At 40.5% G+C, this 19,621-nt stretch overlaps 1 protein-coding gene across 1 annotated transcript in view; it reads right to left on the bottom strand.

The window, feature by feature from the left end:
- The window catches only part of Arfgef3 (ARFGEF family member 3), a 144,179-nt gene that overhangs the window by 91,049 nt on the left and 33,509 nt on the right, over positions 1 to 19,621 (bottom strand). Inside the window, exons 3-5 of the mRNA XM_051164643.1 lie at positions 18,173 to 18,254; positions 15,400 to 15,531; positions 510 to 578 (exon numbers count right to left, since the gene is read on the bottom strand). Of these exons, the coding sequence (XP_051020600.1) occupies positions 510 to 578; positions 15,400 to 15,531; positions 18,173 to 18,254 (283 nt within the window). The remainder of the gene's footprint in view (positions 1 to 509; positions 579 to 15,399; positions 15,532 to 18,172; positions 18,255 to 19,621) is intronic.

The following is a 19,621-nucleotide window of genomic DNA, read 5'->3' as shown; positions in this document are numbered from 1 at the left end:
CACAAGCTAGACATTCAAGGAGGCAAGTTTTTTGTTTTTTTCTGGACACATTTTGAAATGTGCTGGAAAGAGCATGTGATAAGTTACAAGATGCATTTCTCAGGGCTTGTGAGATGGATAGAGCTGGATCAGTAAACATGTTTCTAGACCTCAGAATGTTTCTTGAAAGTAAATTTAAACAGAAAATGCTTTGCAATTATTAGAAAAAAAAAAACAGAATGAGAAAGAATATTCCTGAGTGCAATGGAGTGGGAGCCTGGTACTTTTGTTTTCATATGTAAAGCCTCAAACAAAGCAAAACAAAGCATGAAGAGCCCTAAGATCCATGACATTAGGAGTAAGGCTAGCCACACAGCATGTTTCCCACAAGGCACACCAGCAGAGACTCCCCACAGTCAGCAGAGAAGTGGTCGGAGAGTCTATCTGATGGCGCTCAGATCTAGTTGAGCACTCCTCTCAGTCAAAGGGAAATCACCAGTGAGCAGGGTACACAGACAGGTGGTACTCACTTCTGCGATCTTCAGCACAGCGCTCCCATTCATGTCAAATGTTGGGGTATAGGTGATGCACAGTAAAACCTAGACCCAGCAGGAAGTGAAGAAAGAAGGGAGAGACAGGGTTAAAAATAGAGAAATAGGTTTATATCGTGGTTTGTATGAGAATGGCCTCTATTGGGTCATATATTTGCATGCTTAGTTCCCAGTTGATGAACTGTTTCAAAGGGTTAGGACATGTCTGTCCCTGTTGGAGGTGTGTCCCTGTTGGAGGAGGTGTGTCCCTGTTGGAGGAGGAGGGTCACTGAGGGTCAGCTTTGAGGTTTCGAAAGCCCATGCCCAGGCCCTAGCACTAAGCTCTCTCGTTTTCCCTCTCTCCTTCCCTTCCTCCCTTCCTTCCCCCACCCATCTCATTGCTGTTTATGGATCAGGAGGTAAAGCTCTCCGCTAGTTCTCCAGCACCATGCTTATCTGCTTCCTGCCAGGATGATCATGGACTAACCTTCTGAACTGTAAACAAGCTTCCAATGAAAGGCTTTACAAAACTTCCCTTGGTCATAGTGTCTCTTCACAGTAACAGGATACCAACTAACACAGTTGTCATAGGCTGTCTGTGCAGTGTTTCCTGCTACACCCAGAACAGGAGGACCACAGCCAAAGGAAGAACCAGCACAAGACTGGCAAGAAACAGCATCGCCCCACAGCCTCAAGAGGTCTGCCTAACAATTATGCTAGTCAACACGGATACTAAAGATCAGGAAAAAATGACCAGTCCAGGAAATGCTAGGTCATGCCTCATGAATGATTTCAGCTAACTTTAGACATATATTATAAGGATTGCGCCTGTCTTACTGATAAGAAAGATGAGCCTCAGAACTATAACATAGGATGCTTATGATGCCATGGATAAATGAGATGAGATTTGAATTTAAGTAATGTGACCCCATATGCTGACCCACTGTGCAACATTGCCTGTACTTTCTTCATCTTCTGTAGCTAGACTGAAATGTCACTGTGACTATCTGTTCTTACCCCTTCCCCAAGCCACATGGGATTAGACATTCTTTTATGCTACTTTTGCCTCTCTTGTAACTGTCCCCAGGATGGTGCATGGAATTTTTTTACTTTCTGGCTCTGGATTCACTTTCTTCCCTAAGATATATAGATAAATGGTTGATGACGTTCACAAGACCTTTAAGACTCATTAAATACTCTTCTTTCTACTAATGGAGCTATTAGGGAACCAAGCACTAAGAGCCCTGGCACTTGAGAATCACTTTTATCTTTTATTGATAGAAATCCAGACTTTCACCTCTCCTTGGATTTTGACTTCTTGCTGGAGAAAAACATTTAGGAAAGTGCTGGAGCCTGCTGACCCTACACCCAACAGCTGTGCCCGCTTGCAGTGTGGCCTGCCAGAGACAACCTTCTGGGGCCTTTCTCATCTGGTTCATTTCATGAAGGAACACAGAAGCACAAATATATATACATACAGGAAATGTACTTAACCACCACACCAAAAACCAATGACACAACTGCCTGGTGTAGAAACAACTCTTTCTCAGTTTGAGCTGCTGGCTAAACCAGCCCTGAGGTGGGGGTGAGGGTCAGCCTCTTCTTCAGAGAGCAAGCTGTGTATAACTAAGGAAAAAAAGTGGGTTTTGTTTTTGTTTTTTGCCAAGTTCTATCACCAAATTACATAAGTTACTTGTGTGTTTTCTCTCTAGTTTTTTTTTTTTAATCCATATAGTTGATTCCAGATAAAAGGTGGTTCTGTGTCATAATGGATAGGAAAAAAAGAATATGTCCTTTGACCCCATGGACTATGAATGTCTTATAATTTTCAATTTTGAGCCTGGGTTTGGTAGGCAGGAGAGGGTGATGACAAGGGGGTCATCTCAGTATGTGTTTAGAGGGTGTTTCCATCTTTTGTGTATCCACAATACACACGCCTAGTGTGTTGCCTAAATCTCTGTCATTGGCTTGTCCTTTATTGCTCTTCTAAGGCTCCTTTCATGGGCTGCTTCTGGGTCTCATCTTCCAGCCTATAACTCAAGTGTCACCACCTTGGACTCCCCCTTCCCACCAATACCCTCCTTCACATGGTCTCTGTCACATCCTGAACACATACCCATCTCATACGTTACTGGCTTATTCTTGTGTGTACACTCTTCCCTTTGTCTTTATCGCTCACTGGGTACTTAGGACACATTCATCTGGTGCTTTCTTACTTTAATATTTTGCCACAGTCCAAGCCTCCTTTACTTCTCTTTATACCATGTGTCTGGCTGGGGGAAGGAAAGTTAAGAAGACAATGGGTAGAGGTGGCAGTCATGTTCTTTGGTTTCTTGTTCCAGTTGGACTAGTGGGTTTGAGAGTATTGGCAATAAAGTCTGGCAATGGGTAACTTTATAAGATGCTGAAGGCATTTCTTTCTGAACTGGTTAACTATTAGCATTACTTGAAGGGCCACCAATCAGTTTTCTGATTTCCAGTTTCCTGTGCATTCACCCAAGGTGTCAAAAAGTAGATTTGGAAAGAACTTTATATTTGACCCAGTTTTCAGAAGCAATAGCTTCATTTAGACAGCGTGCCTGAGAATCAGGCATCTGGAGGTGGGGTTGGGGTGGGGATCCAGGCAATGAGGACTATAAATTGGAGGTATTCAAAGAAAACATCCCAGGAAATATAAGAAACTTATTTCTTCATGTGTCAGGAAATCATGGCACCAGAGAATCCCAGTTCACTCAGTGGGGAAGGCGGGCTTTGCACACCAGTGTGTAGCTAGCAGTATTCACAGATTCTCTGCGCTACCTGGAAAAAGTAAAAGCAACAAACTGAAACAGAAAGCAACGATGGAAAGTAATAGAGGAAGGATAGAGCTGCAGACAGATTCCAATCTCTCTAGTAGTGATGGACTGGCTCAAATCCATTTGAGGAAGAGATGAGGAAACTCCTAGTGGATGCCCATTATTTCCATTGCCATGCCCACTCCATCTTTACTGTTCTAGTCAGTCCAGCTGAAATCCCTCAATTCCACATTTCCATATATTTTCTAAGTACTCTGTTAGAGAGCGATAATGTAACATACTTTGTAGAGCATAGGTAAGTTTCTTAAAATGCATAACAAAACCTTACTGCAATAGCTATCATGATCCCAGAAAGAAGTAAAAAAATCTGAGTTCACCGACTTTCTTCAGGCAGTTTACATATACTGCTTTTTATCAGTGACCCCTTTCAGTACCCTTTCCCTTGACTGAGAAGCTTCTCAGTAGTAAAATCTCCCTTTCTGGTGCCCATCTTGGCTACAGTACTTGTTGGGAATTGCTGTGGGTCCTGGTCCATGCCCAGTATCTTCACTGTGTTACATGTATGAGTGATCAGCCTCACAGAGGCTCAGTGGGGCTTTGCGTTTATGTTCTTATAATGTTGGTGGACAGGATAGTTAGGAGGCCTAAGGGCACATAAAGAACTGTTCTGAAAATCTCACTGTGATTGGCTAGAGATTTTTTTAACCTCCATGCATATGTGTGTGTATGTCCATATGTGTGTGAGTGTACATGCATTTATATGATATATATGGATTCTAAATCATGCACACACAGACAGACAGACAGACACACACACATACACACAAATATAAATGTTTTTAGATTTTAGCATATTTCAGAGTTTGTATTTTGGGGGTACAGATTTTCTTTTTTTTTTTACTTTTTTTTTATTAATTTATTCTTGTTACATCTCAATGTTTATCCCATCCCTTGTATCCTCCCATTCCTCCCCCCCCGCCATTTTCCCATTATTCCCCTCCCCTATGACTGTTCCTGAGGGGGATTACCTCCCCCTGTATATTCTCATAGGGTATCAAGTCTCTTCTTGGCCACCTGCTGTCCTTCCTCTGAGTGCCACAAGGTCTCCCCCTCCAGGGGACATGGTCAAATGTGAGGCACCATAGTACATGAGAAAGTCATATCACACTCTCCACTCAACTGTGGAGAATATTCTGACCATTGGCTAGATCTGGGAAGGGGTTTAAAGTTTACCTCCTGTATTGTCCTTCGCTGGTGCCTTAGTTTGAGCGGGACCCCTGGGCCCAAATCTGCCTATCATATTGTTCTACTTGTAGATTTCTAGGACCCTCTGTATCCTTTTATTTTGCTATTCTCCCATGCGTCTCTCATTTAGAGTCCCAATAGGATGCCTTGGGGGTACAGATTTTCAACTGGTGAAGTCTATACAAATATTCCCCAAACCTAAGAAATTCAGAGAGCTTGAAACACTTTTGGTTCCAAGCATTTTGGATTAAGTGGTCTTTATTGTGCAATACTGCAATACTGTGGCCTAGTTGGGCAATTAAGATTTGGTAAGCCCCTACTAAGGATGCTCAGTACCCTGGCAAGAAATACCTCACTTTGCTTTTTAAAAAAAGAGAGGGGGGATCACTATAGCCAAGGACACCCCTCATGGAATACCCCTCCACCCAGCTCTTCCTATATTGCTCTTCTGAGACTGTCCTATATGGTGACTCACATATACGGTGACTTGTTTTAAAGTTTGAGCCAAGGAAACCTTCTCTAAAGGGTTCCAAATGAATCTATTTGGAATGAAACGAAACCACACCATTTCCAGGACACCCAGAAGTGAAGAAGTGACCACTGAAGTTACAGGGCACCAACCGATTTCCACTTGACACCTACTTGTAGGCAGCATTATTTCGGTTCTCATTCATTCATATACTCATTCATGCAAAAAATACTGACTGAGGTGGACTAGAGGTCAGGTTCATGATTCGGTGCTGGGCACATACCTGTGAACAAAACGCCATGATTCCCCCATCCCCCAGACCTAATGTCTGACATGAAGATGCTCACAAAATAAATGATCACAATAAGCTATGAAGAGCACTTGCCTGGGGAAACGCTGTGAATAAAGGGTATCCAGGTTTACTGCATAATGCCCAAGTTGTAAAGCTCTGACTCTAATTTTAACTCTGGTAACATACATAATTGATTAGTTAAATTCAAGGAAGGCATAAAGGGTATGATCCCTAGGCTCCTGGGGGACATGGGGAAACATAAAGGATACAGCAATATCTTTCTCTTTCTGTAATTATTAAAAATAAATTTTTTGCACGAGTGTTTCTTGAAGGAACAATGGTCTCATTTTTCAAAATACAAAGATAAGAAACTAAGTGAGTTACTAAGAAAGTGAATGCAGTCCAGGGAAGGCCACTCACTCATCTCTCCCTCCCTGTGGAGAAAGCCAGAATGCCCAGCAGATCTCAGAACCTCACCCTGGCTGTACATTTTGCCATCTCATGTACACTGGCCTGAATTTTCACAATTTAAAAAAATTGCAAAATTCTTCCTCTTAAGAATAGAAAATTCAGTGATGTTCCTTTAGCCCTGCTGGAGACAGTGTTTCCCACATGGCCCATGCATAAAAAGCAAAGCAGCCTTCCTTGTCTGGAGGCACTGAATTGGTAAACTTGTCTGCTTTTAGAAAGAAGGAATCTCGAAAAGAAAAAAAAAAAAAGCATATAGAATTTCAGAGGACATTTTTTTTTTTTAAAGTTTAAAATGTAGATGCCAAAGATAGCTATGCTTACCTATATCTATCAGGGTTAGGGTTTGGTCAATCTCAGCACTATGTAAAATGTGGGTTAAGTAATTCTTTGGAGGAAGGATCCTGTGCACTATGGGTAATTTGTAGCTTTATACGTATCCATCCAATGAATGGCAGTGGTTCCTCCTTCCTCACCACATGTAGTAACCAAAATGTCTCCCAGACATGGACAAAACTGCTCCAGAGGGAAGCCACTTATTTTGACCTATTTGCATCCACATCTTGTGAATATATCTCTAAATTTTTGTCTTTGCAGATCTAGAATTAGGACTAGAGGGATATTTGGGATACTTATTCTTCACCAGTTCAGACCCTGAGTAGCAGACAGAAATGGGGAGCTGGGCTATAACCCCAATCATGCCATTTCATCTCATGATACTAAAAATTTGCCAATATTAAGCTGGCATGGCAGGTGATTGGACACTCTCTTCCTGGGTCAGCTTGCCCTAGTTCTACGACATGGCTATTCTGAGATGTTTAGAGTTGTTTTGAGCCAATACAAGATTGTCATAGAGTGCTTAAATATCCAACTTGCAATTTATTTCAGAGTACTTAATTAGTTTATGGTTATGTTCCAGGTTATATGTGGCCTTTATTTGTTGTACTTGTAATAAGATATTTATAATTCATTACACAGGCCCTAATTACCTACTTCTAGGAAATATTATGCTAGTGATGTTCTTGAAAAGTATATAAATATTAATTATAATAAGGCTACTGATTCACTTAATCAACTAAACCACTTGCATCCATTCCTGTTTTCCTCCCCTTTCTAAATGCCCCATTACTACCACTTCTAACAAGTAGGCTTACAAATCTATTTTCAGACACTACATTTCTCTAAATTTTAATTAATTCATTCATTCTTTCTTTCTTTCTTTTCTTTCCTTCTTTCCGTTACATCCTGGTGGTAGCCCCATCTCTCCTCTCAGTTTTACTCTCCCTCTCTCTCCCCAATTCATCCTCCCTTATAACTCAGAAAATGGGAGTCCCCCTAACTGTCGGCCCCAACTCATCAAGTTGTGCATCAGGACTGAACATGTCATCTTCCTCTGCACTCTGGTAAGGCAGCCCTGCCAGGTTAAAGTAATCAAAAAATTGTCAAGAGAGCCCCCGCTTCCCTCAATAGAAGACCCACATGAAGCCTGAGCTACCCATCTGATACATTTTTGTAGGGGGCCTAGGTCCAGTCCATGCAAGGTCCTTGGTTGGTGCCCCAGTTTCAGGAGGCTCCTTTGGGCCCTGGTCAGTTGGCTCTGTTGGTTTTCTTGTGAAGCTCCTCTCACCTCCAAGCCCCTTTTTCCTTCTCCCCACTTTTCCACTAGACTTCCTAATCTTTGCTCAATGTTTGGCTGTGGGTCTCAGCATCTGCTGGGTGGAGTCTCTCAGAGGATATCTCCTGTCTGTAAGCATAGCGGAATATCATTAATAGTGTCAGGGGTTGGTTCTCTCCCACAGGGTGGGTCGTGGGTTGGGCCAGGCCTTGGTTGGACATTCCCTCAGCCTTTGCTCTATCTTTATCCCTGCACATCTTGTAGGCAGGGTGAATTTTGATTCGAAGTTTTTGTGGGTGGGTTGGTGTTCCCCTCCCTCTACTAGGAGACTTGCGTAGTTAGAGGGTGACTTCTTCAGTCTCTATGGTCCCTGCTACTAGGAGTCTCTGCTAGAGTCCCTCTCATATCCTCCCAGGAGCTTACCCTGACTTAGGTCTCCAGTTTGTCACAGAGATGTCCCTACCCACAGTTTCTCTTTTCTCTGCAGGTCTTTTGTTCTCCAGCCCCCACTCTCCCCAGGTCTGATCTCCACCCACATATCTCTCCGTGTTTCTTCTCCTACCTTGTTCTCTCTCTTCACCTCTACCTCTGTCTATTCTGTTTCCCCTTCTGAGTGAGGTTTAAGCTTCCTCCCTTGGGTCCTCCTTGTTACTTAGCTTCTTTGGGTCTGTGCATTGTAGTATGTTTATCCTGTACTATATGGATAAAACCCACTTGTAAGTGAGCACATACCATGTGTATCTTTCTGGGTCTGGGTCACCTCACCCAGGGTGATTTTTTCTCGTTCCATCAATATGCTGGAAAATTTCAAGATTTCTTTGTTTTTTTTTTCTTTGTATTTAATAACTGAGTAGTATTCCATTATGTAAATGTACTACAGTTTATCCATTCTTCAGCTGAGGGACATCAGGGTTGTTTCCAGATTCTGGCTATTACAAATAAAGCTGCTATGAACATAGTTAAGCAAGTGTCTTTGTTGTGTGGTGGAGCATCTTTTGGGTACATGCTCAGGAGTAGTATAGCTGGGCCTTGAGGTAGAGCTAGTCTCAATTTTCTGAGAAAGTGACAGACTGATTTCCAAAGTTGGTTGTACAAATTTGTGCTCTTATCAGTAATGGAGGAGAGTTCCCCTTTCTCCACATCCTCACCAGCATGTGCTGTCACTTGAGGTTTTGATCATGGCCTTTCTGATGGGTGTAACATGGAATCACAGAGTTGTTTTGATTTGCATTTCTCTGATGACTAAGGACATTAAGCATTTCTTTAAGTGCTTCTTAGTTATTCTCAGAGACTTCTCTGTTTAGCTCTGTGTAAGTTTTAACTCTTAATTTCACTTTCAAAGCATCAGAAATGAACAAAGTTGTCCCACAGTATCCAAGGTATACTAATTCCAGAGCTTCACACAGATGGTAAAGTCTGTGAATGCTCAAATTGTTTATACATAATCTACCAACGTCCGCTAAATTTTCAAATCAGTTCTAGATTATATGCAATGTCTGATTCAACATAAACAATATATAAATAGTTATACTATATTGTTTAGGAAATAAGGACAAGAATGTAGGCATATTTGGTTCCAAACCTCTGGTTGGATTTCCAACCCCACTGGTTGAACCACAAAAGTTGAATAACGATAATTGTGTGTCTATTTATCTCTCTCTCTCTCTTTTTTTTTTTTTACTACATGGCAAGGCTTTGAATACTTTGCTTTTAACTCCACATAGTTGATACATGTTGGTAAAGCAATATTACTTGTTGAGTTCTATGTTATGCCACATGTAGGTCATGATAGCTATGAATCCAGCCCAATGCAAAATAGAAAGCTTACTTAAAACTTTATAAGGTTTTGGATGATGATGATGATGATGATGATGATGATGATGATGATGATGATGATTTGTAACTCAGTTGTATGACTCCTAAGCATGAAGTTTATAGATGCTAACTCTGTGTTATAATGTGCAAGGCTGAACATGACTGGGAGTTCAATTGTCTCCCAAAGGTTAATGTATTCAAGCTGTGGTAACCAGCCTACAGTGCCCATTGTGAGACTATAGTGAGGCTTTTAGGAGGTAGAGAGGAATGGAGGACCTTAGGCCACTGGGGGAATGTGCTTAAATGGCACCCCCCCCCGATTCCTCTCCCCTTCTATTTTTCTGAACACCAGGGTAATCAGCTTTGCTTCCCCATGTGTTGCCCACTACAATGTTCTGCTTTGCAAGAGGCTAAAAAGCATCAGAACCAGACAACCATGGTCCTCCTAAGGTTGACTTTTTCAACTAGTTTGTTACTGTGAAAGAAAGCTGACTGATACACTGAGCAAAATAGTACAAGTTGAAAAAAGATTGAATTTTAGAAGTCCCTTAAGATACACACACACACTCACACACACACATATTAGTTCTATAAGCTTGTTGTGGCTTAATCTCTCCACTGGATTTTAAGAAATCAAACTGCACTGACACACTTAACTCCTCCCCTTTCCCCTTCCTCTTGAGACCCTCCTCACGATGAGGCTACTACCTCAGATAATCTCTGCCTCTATGAACTCGGGGCTTTTGATAATCTCAGGATTTATTTGAATATGTTCCATGCAAGCTTCTCAGGATAGCTATCAAAGGGCTGGAGCCAAACTGGTTAATAATTGCAAAACTATTCTAAAATGCCCAAATTCCATCTAGGAGGGGGGAAAAGCCCAGTGATTTAGGTAAGGAGTGATTCTGCAGCCCGTGCAACTGGACCTAATGGAGCAATTGGTACATAACAATCTACAAAACTATTGTTTTTAAGTGAGGCAGCTATAATTCAGTAAATACAATTTGTACTTTAGGAATCAGAAATATATATGAGGAGATATATATATATATCCCTGAGTGCTACAAGATGAAAAAGAGAAATTCAGAAGAAACTCATGAGGCACAATATTTCCAATGCTCTGCTCCATATTTTGAGTTTATAAGAATATATGTTCTGATTATGCCTCATATAATCTTATCTAATAACTAGAACAAAAAATGAAAGCTATCAAATGTCCTGAGCCAAACATTTCTCTTATTTATTTTTTTATGATTTTTTTTGTGTGCATGTATATGTGTGTGTGCACATTCTTCCCCTATTGGGAGAGATTTCTATTTCTTCATTATGTTTCATCATTTAAACTACTGTTGGATCTGCAGTTAGTTTGAATACTTGGAAGGTTGGTTGACTTTTCTGCCTTTCACACATGATACATTTAAGACCAGGTTAACTCCCAGCCCAGCAACAGAGCATTTCCAGGAAATCTAAAAGGCTAAAGGAGTTCCTTCATCTCCAGTGACTGTTTAAAGCCAGCAGTGAAATGAATTATTCCAGTTTAATTACAGAAATGATCTGATAAGATAGGCTATTTCAATTCTAAACTACAAATATAAAATATTCTCATTTTTGAACCCATATTCTCACATGTAATTACAAGTTGGTTTGTCCCATCTGTTGTTTATTTTGGTGGGCTACATTCCCCAGCATTCTCAACAACTGCCTATTGGCCTGTGACCAGCAGAAATGTTTTCTTCCCCTTCCTCTATCTTCTTCACCACTACACTGGATATATTGGCTAGGGCTAGAGAGCCATGGTGTGGTAGAAAACAGAGAAACAATAGCAAGAAATGAGGGTTTCTAACAGAAGTTGTTCAACCAATACTGGCCTAAATTTAAGGGAAAGAAAAGTAAACTTCTCTCTTGTTTTGACTGACGTGAACCTTAGCACTTCAGTCTTCTGCTTCCCTTCAGGTGTAGTTGTCCTGCTTACCTGGCTCTGGCTCATACTCTCCTTCAGGTCCTTTTACAATGTTCTTCTAATCCCTGGGCTATTTTGTCATTGTGTTTAGTTTGGTTTATGTAGGGGTTTTCTATCTTATTGACTTCTGCCTTAATCTTTAACCTCAAAACATTACATGGCTTTGGTTTCATTTTCTTCATGCTATAGATTCACCTGTGTCCAGTACAATGCCTGGTGCACACATGTGCGCGTGCGCACGCACACACACACACTACATGCACATACGTAAACTACTAAAATATTTATTGAATAACGGATTAGCATAATTTAAGTGTCCTTCCAATCTCCCAGGAACTCAGGATTCTAGAACATTCACAGTAAACACTGAGAGCTTACATTTACATTTTACATTTCTATTTAATTTGTTAGCACCTCACATCATTGATTTGTTTTAATCCTTTGACTGAAAGTCTAGACTATTCTTTCTAAATGAGATGAGCAGCTATCTCTGCAGTCCTTGCTTTCATTATCAGCTAATTTCTGTCTGATCTTTTTTAAATCTCTAAAAGAAAAACTGTGTTATTTCTCTCTCCAGGAATGAAACATTCTGGTTACACATTCTTAGGAATGTGACTTGGTTCAGTTTTTCATGCTTATAAACACTAACACCAAGTATGTAAATAAAACCCATGATAGAAACTTTTAGAAAAAGCATCATAGAAAGTTAGCAGACGTACAGGCTATTAAAGCCCAGCCCCTAATTTAGGTGAGAAAAGTAAACATCATAACTGCCTCTCCTTAGAATTTAAAATGCAATATAAAATAGTGGAGCTATGGAGGATTTCTCAAGGCCCATTAAGGGAAAGCTACTTGTTCCTGAATAAAAGAATGGAATCTGAATTCTACCTCTGGCCCTAAGTACAGACATGACATTCTGATCTCCCACAAAGATAAGAATGCTACTATTTTTCCCTTAAGAATTAATCTGATTTGGCCTGTTAATCACCTGATCAGGAGACTGTCCAAAGGGAGTCTGGCTCACTGGAAGATGTGCTAAAGAGATAGGAGGAATAATCATCCTCTTAATGAGATGCTGTGCTTATAGTCCTCAGAAGTCCCCAACTGCAGCTGCTTACAGAGCCACCTTACACTGTTGCTCCTGCCTATTTTTTCAGTGTTTTAACTAAAAAAAAAAAAAAAGTATAGATTTCCCTTTTCCATATTTTTTTATTTCTTTTTCTTTTGGATACTGGCCAAAGCCTAAGCCTGCTTTTCCTGAGACTCTTGGCTTTAATTCTTTCTCTGAAGCTTCCTCCCTTTTGGCCACACAGCTGCTAGTCAACCTCCATCACTGAACATGCTGGCTTTCTTGGACCATGACTCTGAAAGACATAGTCTTCTATTTGCTTTCTCTACTACACCTTCCCCCTCCCCACAGCTGCTGAGAGTCACAGCTTACCTGCCGTCTTCTCATCTCAAACTCTAATGAAATGGAACTGTGACCTCTTTCTTAGTCCACTTCTTCACTAACGAGACTCAGAACACAAAAGGGGACTCATGTTTAGTGTGTATCCCTAGCATGTTTTATAGAAGTGTATTGTGGACAGACATAATAGAAAAGCATCTCTCTTGAACAGTAAGCCTAGACCAACATTTTAAAACGTTTAACATGTCTCATTTAAAAGGCTCTCTGGCAAACCTAGGCTACATAGTGAGTTCCACATCAGCCAAAGCTAAAGTGGAATCCTGCCTCAAAACAAGTCAGTTCTGTGCCTATAAAACATTCATATAAATATCTTGTTTAAATAATTTCTTATAAGAATGGATTATGCACTACCGGTTCACCCAGGCATTTAAATTTTATTCCTTCTCAAGTCTCTGATGGGGGTTGAAGACCAGATAGTTTAGTCTTACAATCAAGTTTAATTGGTTAGGGGATAAGATCTTTTTAGATCAAGATAGATGAATTAAGTTAGCAGAGATGAGATATGATAGATGTTGATTTTCATTCAGAAATTTAGAACCAACAAGATAGGAAAGATGTTTACTTCACGTTTGACAAATACAAATAGCCAAATCACTATGAATGTAACATTCATATAACTCATGATTGTCTCATGGTTCTTCCTGTGGTATGTAGTTTATTTTATTCATGTGTAATAATATAAATGTATATGTTAAAAAGAAAATAATAAAATGAAATAAAGAATTAAACATGTAAAAAACCCAAAAAATTGAAAAAAAGAATGAATTATGTTAAAAAAAAAAAACACCAAAAAAAACCCAAATACATTCTTCTGATGTAATGGGAATCTAGTCTTTTCTCCTTGAGCCCAACTAAATCTCTCTATTTTCTTTTCAGGATAACTTTTGGGAGAATAGGTGAGTAAAGGACTTTTGATGCTATAGCAACATTGGCAAAACCAGCACATAGCTGCCAGGATATATCAAAGAATACGGCAAAACTGCATGTTGCAGAAGCAAAGAGGGTTAAACAAAAAACAAGACCTTAAAAACTAGCCAGCCCTTCTCAGTGTCTGCTGTTTCTAAGATTCATTTGGAACCCTAGGAAAAAAAATGCACATCCTACACCCAGCACTGAGGGGCCCGTTCAGAAGCAGCAGGAAGCAGCGGCGCGGCAGCAGCAGCGCATGGAGAACACAGAACTTTTCATAGAACTTGCTCTGTGGCCAATAGTGTGTCATGTCTTTTGTAAACATTGCCTTGCTTTATACTCAGAATAATTTTACTGGGTCAGTAGAGTAAGTCCCCGAGTTCAAGGCCAGCTTGCTTCACAGAGCAAGTCCCAGCATAGTCAAGGCTACACAGCGAAACTCTGTAACCCAGAAACAAACAAACAAACAGAACAAAACAAACAAAATCAAAGGAGAGAAAGACAAGACAAGGAACAGTTCAGAGCTCTGTCACCGGATGTTCTGTTATGAATGGAAGGAGGAGGATCAAGCCAGACAGGTGGAACTCAGAGTCTGTGCTTTTGGTCAGTACCTCAACTACCCACCAACACAGCTAGGTCAAGCTGGAGCAGCACTGAAGTCAGTCTCTTCTAGTGGAGGAAGCTGAAATGCTTTGTCTAACACAAATCCTTACAGTGCATGCTTAGGAAAAAAAAAAATCAACCACTGCTTGAACCAAATGTTCTTAAATATTACTCTAAAAATGTTCCCTTAGGCAGGGAAAAAAAAAAAAAAAAAAAAGCAGACTGTATTAAAACCCATCCTGTTAGTTCATGCTGCGCTTCTGTGGCCACAGTGGTGTTCTTGGGCAAAGTCCACCTTTTCCTACCCAACATTTAGTTGTGGATCACGACACATACCAATCAGTATGAGGGATTCTTGATTTTGGTGATTTTTTTTTTTCAGAGTAAGGAATGGGCAGGAGAGGCAGCATCACTAGAGGGAGGCGATAACAGACAAGAAGGCGATATGAGTGCTATAATGTGTATTGCGTAGGCGCATGCATGGGTGTGTGTGTGTGTGAGTGTGTACGTGTGTTGTACATATCTGCACACTTGTGGGAGGCAGGGGCATGAGTGTGCTCTGCTCTACATATGTATATGGAAGTCAGAAATTGACCTCTATTTATTTCAACCTATATTTGGTTCTTTCGCTAAACCCAGAAACTCATCATTTTGCCTAGGACTGATTGTCCAGGAAGCCCAGGGGGAATTCACCTGTCTCTGCCCTATCACTGGTGTCTGAGTTATAGATGAATGCTATCTTACCTATTAGGGTATTAGGGATAGAGCCTGGGTTCTAATACTTGCCCAGCAAGTACTCTCCTTACTGAGCTATCACCTCACGTCTGGCTGAGATAACCTGAAGAATAAAATAAATCATAATTCCAATATGCTTCAGAAGGGCAGCCTTCCTCCTGCCGAGTTGGCCATGTTAAATCTCAGTCTGTGGCAAACATGCTTAGGTCTTCGCTCTGGTGTAGTATATACGGGCAGACATAATACCCAGAATGATCAAGTTGATCCCAACATGAATCCACACACACTTGATCTACCAGATCAGGGCAGAGGCCTTACTTATTGAAACTGTACCCTGTCACAGTCAAGGTGATTTCTGGAAGACCACAATAAGGATAATAGACATCTATTCCAGATAAGATGACTGTACCACAACGGTGTAGTCACGCCAGAAAGGCAGCTTTGAGATTGTAAGTGCTGGGATCACAATGTACTCCTTTCCCCAATGATGCACAATTGTTTCCATGCCAAACCAACCTTCATCACTTCCACCTGCAGGTCTTCATTGAGTGAAGGCGTCACTTTCACGGCATTCAGGATTTGATTGAGCAGCTGCTTCTCATCAGAGTCTGTCTCCATGGATACAAACCTCTCTTCTGACAGGAGCTTCTGTAAAGAGGTACAAGGCACTGATTGCAGCCTTTTCCCATTGTATCTTATTACATATGATGCTCATTTTTCTTACTCAGGAGTATCTAGCTGGAGGTCACCAGGCACTCATGCTACATACCATTTAAAGGAAAAAAAAAACCTTTAGAAAATGGGTTTTAGAAAAAATATCTTTCTAATACTATGTAATTCACTCTATATTTCGGCCAGTAAAATGCTATGTGCTGGCCACCTAGGTTATTCAGGAAGAGGAAATAAAGGATGAGTGTGCTAAGAGGAACCCAACCCCACAAAATAGTCACCCCCTAGGCACACCCTTTCTGAACATGAAAGGAAAATGTTTTGAGAGCATAAGCTAATTTTCCAGATATGTATGTTTTTATTACCTAAGGTGGGTCATCATTTATTCAGAAATTATTGCTGAAGTCAAAAACCTTAACAGGTATCCCACTAGAAGACGAAGGCATTCACTCCTATGAAGGCATCAGGGGAGCTGGTGGGTTAGCCTTTTGCTACCCAGGACAATGCTTATTTGTCCAAAAATTCTTCTATGCTTATGAGCCTATAAGTCTACTCCCTCAAGCTTCTCTAGAGCCACATAGATGAAGTATCCAAAGCACATGAAGAATTTTCTGTGGGAATGAGAAAAGGGGCTTTTGGCCTGGCCTGACACTACAGAGTGCTACACAGCTTGAGTCACATTCTCAAGTCAGAAGAAATTAGATGGCCGTCTTGGTACATTCTATGCTGTGTCACTCTGAAACACCCAGTTCTCACTCACAAGGATAGTAATTAAGTTGTTCTCCCCAATTCTGAATTGGTTCAATGGGTATTTTTTCCCCCACTGAGATTCAGTATTGAACTTTATTTTTATTCTTGGCCTAATTTGTTCTTTTCCATTGTAATTTAGCTGCAGCAGGAATCTCTTTAAAACCAAGAGTATCCCCCAGAGAAGTCCAGAATTGAAGTTTATATAGAAGCTGTTTTACAGTGAGGAAGGCTAGGAAGCTCTCTGCATTTGAGCCTAAAGTTGCCACACCATAGGGAGCAAGGGACAAACTCATAAAAGGAAGACTAGGCCTTTAACCATTAACATGAATACAATTAAGCAAGTCTTTGAAAACATGGCACAGCAACTTTGAATGTTACAAAGTTGGAAAAGAAAATCAAATTGGGAAAAGAAAAACACCATCTATATGATACTAGAGAAAATGGGAAAGTGCAGCAGGTCAAAACAAACCCATATTTATTTCTCAAGGTGGCCCAATTCCAGAAATCAAAAGCAAGCCTTTGAATGTTAAAATACATTTTTTCTACTTCCAGTACATTGAGGCTAATGGGAGTTGATTTCTGACTTTTTCATATAGCTTCACTCTTAGAAGGCAGTAGGGTCTCTCTGAGCCTAAACACCTGGGAAATTTCCCATGCTAGCATGTAGGCACAAGGACAAATGTCACCGTAGACTTAAACTTTAATATGTGTCTTAGAGGTCAAATGCCTTATAAAATCAATGTGCTTATACAACCATCATCTTTTTGCAGTTGGGATCAAAGCCATTATGTTTGGCATAAAATGCCAACTTTCAAGTGGTCTTTTAGGATTAAACCAAAGGATTTTTTTTCTTGCCAGTTTTGTTCTAGAAACAAAATATATTAATTCATTCACCAACCTAATTGTAAAGTAAAAAAGCAAAACAAGTCAGATTCAGAAAGACAAATATGATGTATTTCTCTTATTCCTGGAGCTATTATTTTTCAGAGATACATAAAAATCATATATGTCAGTAGAAGGAAGATGTCTAGAAGAAAGAATGAAACAGAGGGGCTAAAGGCAGGGAAATAGAAGGGCTGGGGAAAGGAGAGGGGGAGAGCAAGGTGAATACTATCAAAGTATATTATATAGCTTGCATGAAATATTTTGATGAAACCTCATTACCAAGCATGATAAATATATGCCAATCAAAATGCCATGTCATGTATAGGAAAATTGATACAATGGAGATTATCATATTCAGGCAGTCTCAGAAAAGCAAGTATGTTTTCTCTCATTTGTGGCTAGCAGGGGTCATGTAGATACAAAAAGAAAATCCTGTATGGATACATGGCATGAAAATAGAAGGGTTCAATCTAGGGAAACAAAGAGGCCTAATGGGAGTGGGGAAGGGGAGAAACAGGAGGCCAGGGGATACGGACAGTCTGCCCAATGTATAACATATAATTATATGAAAATTTAATGAGAAATTGGTGGAAAAATCATATAAAACCATTTCAGTTTACTATCAACCCTGATTACACCAAAACACAGATGTGAAGTGCAGGTGAGGTTTAAATTGATATGAACTTCTTGAAGTCTTTTTTTCTTGGGACCCCTAACTTTCATAGTTGGACTCCACAAAAATTTCATCCCAATGTGGGCTTAGCTGGGTCCCTATGTATCAATGCTTGACGACATTGGCTCAACCAAGTACTGCATCCAGAGAAATTGTAGAGCCTATAAGCAGATCTTGTCCCTTCTGTGGCTGTTATCTTAATTCAATAAAATTTTTAGAGAGCCAGCATTTAAAATGCTAGTGATTTGCTCTTTCAGTGCCGAAGTAGTCTATCAGCTTCTATCACATGACTAGATCCAGACAAAGTCATACCTGCATCCCTGCCAAAGCATGTTGGGCCAGCTTCACATTCTTTGATTCCAAAGCCAACTGGAGAGGCAGCAAGCATTTCTCTCTGGCAGAAACAAGTACAACATATGAGTTCAGCAAACCTAGCAGTCACGTGCTGTAAGCCTTATGCTTACCCCTGACCCCAGCCCCCATCACTACCGCCCCAAACCCCACCTCCATCACACATTAAAAAAAACTAGAAACCATCATGAAATTACACATGGCTTAAAGAGCAACAAAGTTGTGCAGAAATGACAACACATCAGGAGTTTGCCTTCTTAATGTGGCTGCAGAAAGAATAAGTAAAATTACTCCCTCTAATGGGTATATGGTATGCTAATTGCCGTCCAGTGGCTCTATGAACCCTTCCCCCAGATGAATGGATTGCTCATACCCAGTATACACCAGGTATGAACAGCTCCAGGAAGCAGCATCTACACAATTTTTCATGTCCCACTCAGAACCTTTTTCCTACCTATGAAATGGAAGAAATATAACCACATATCAATAGCAAACATGATAGATGGAGAGCTATTTATACTGCCTAAAGCTTAAAAGAAACAAACAAACAAACAAAGAATTAAAGTATGTTAGGAATTAGTCAAAAGAGCAAGAAACACAAAAAATGTTTTGTATTAGAATCACTCACTTTAAATAATTAAACAATAGGTCAAGAATGTAAATAAAACGATGGGTTCCAGTGGTACAACAGAACAAATGTCACTTCATTTTTCCTGCCGACCTCCACTACACCAAAGCATCCTCACTTTTTAAAACTATTTATATTTTCAACAGAAGTCAGAAAGATGAGAGACTGAGCCACAGGGTTAGACTCTAAGCTTTCATTTGTGGAGGAATAAGGGTCATTGCGATAGAAAACAATGAAAGAGAAAGTTGCCCATAGCCTTGATTCCTTCCTCACTGCTTCACAGCTCTACAACCTCCCTGTGGAATCTTTTCCCAGCAGCTCTCCACACAGACTGAGAGTCTCTGACCCCCATCCCACCCCACCCCCACCCCGCGATAGCAGCTGACATCAAGCCAACAAGAAGAAGACTCGGTGCCCAACCCTTTTCACCTTTCCCCTTGCCAACCCAATGATCCAATGTCCACTTTACAGGACAACTGATGAACAGTGCTGCCAGTTTATAGTAGGGACATCTTTGGGCAGACAGATGAATTGCTCAAATATGTTCCTTCCAGATGGCTGGTTGTAACTTTGTCATCGTTATCAGTATTATCAGCCCTTCCCAGTGACTGGCAAGGCAAAAGCACTGTTGAGCAGTTGATTATAGATGAGAAGAGGCTTCCAATTTTGTTTCTTTTGTTAGGTCATAACCAGTTCATAAGCTTGTAAAAATAATTAGCACGGTGAAAATGGGGGTGCAGGGATCAGGAACTGATGTGGTAACTGCAGAAGCAGCCCTGGAC

The sequence above is a fragment of the Acomys russatus genome, chromosome 21 (assembly GCF_903995435.1).
Source record: "Acomys russatus chromosome 21, mAcoRus1.1, whole genome shotgun sequence".
Lineage (NCBI taxonomy): Eukaryota > Metazoa > Chordata > Mammalia > Rodentia > Muridae > Acomys > Acomys russatus.
The sequence above is the reverse complement of the archived record's forward strand: the minus strand, read 5'-3'. Positions and strand labels throughout refer to the sequence as shown.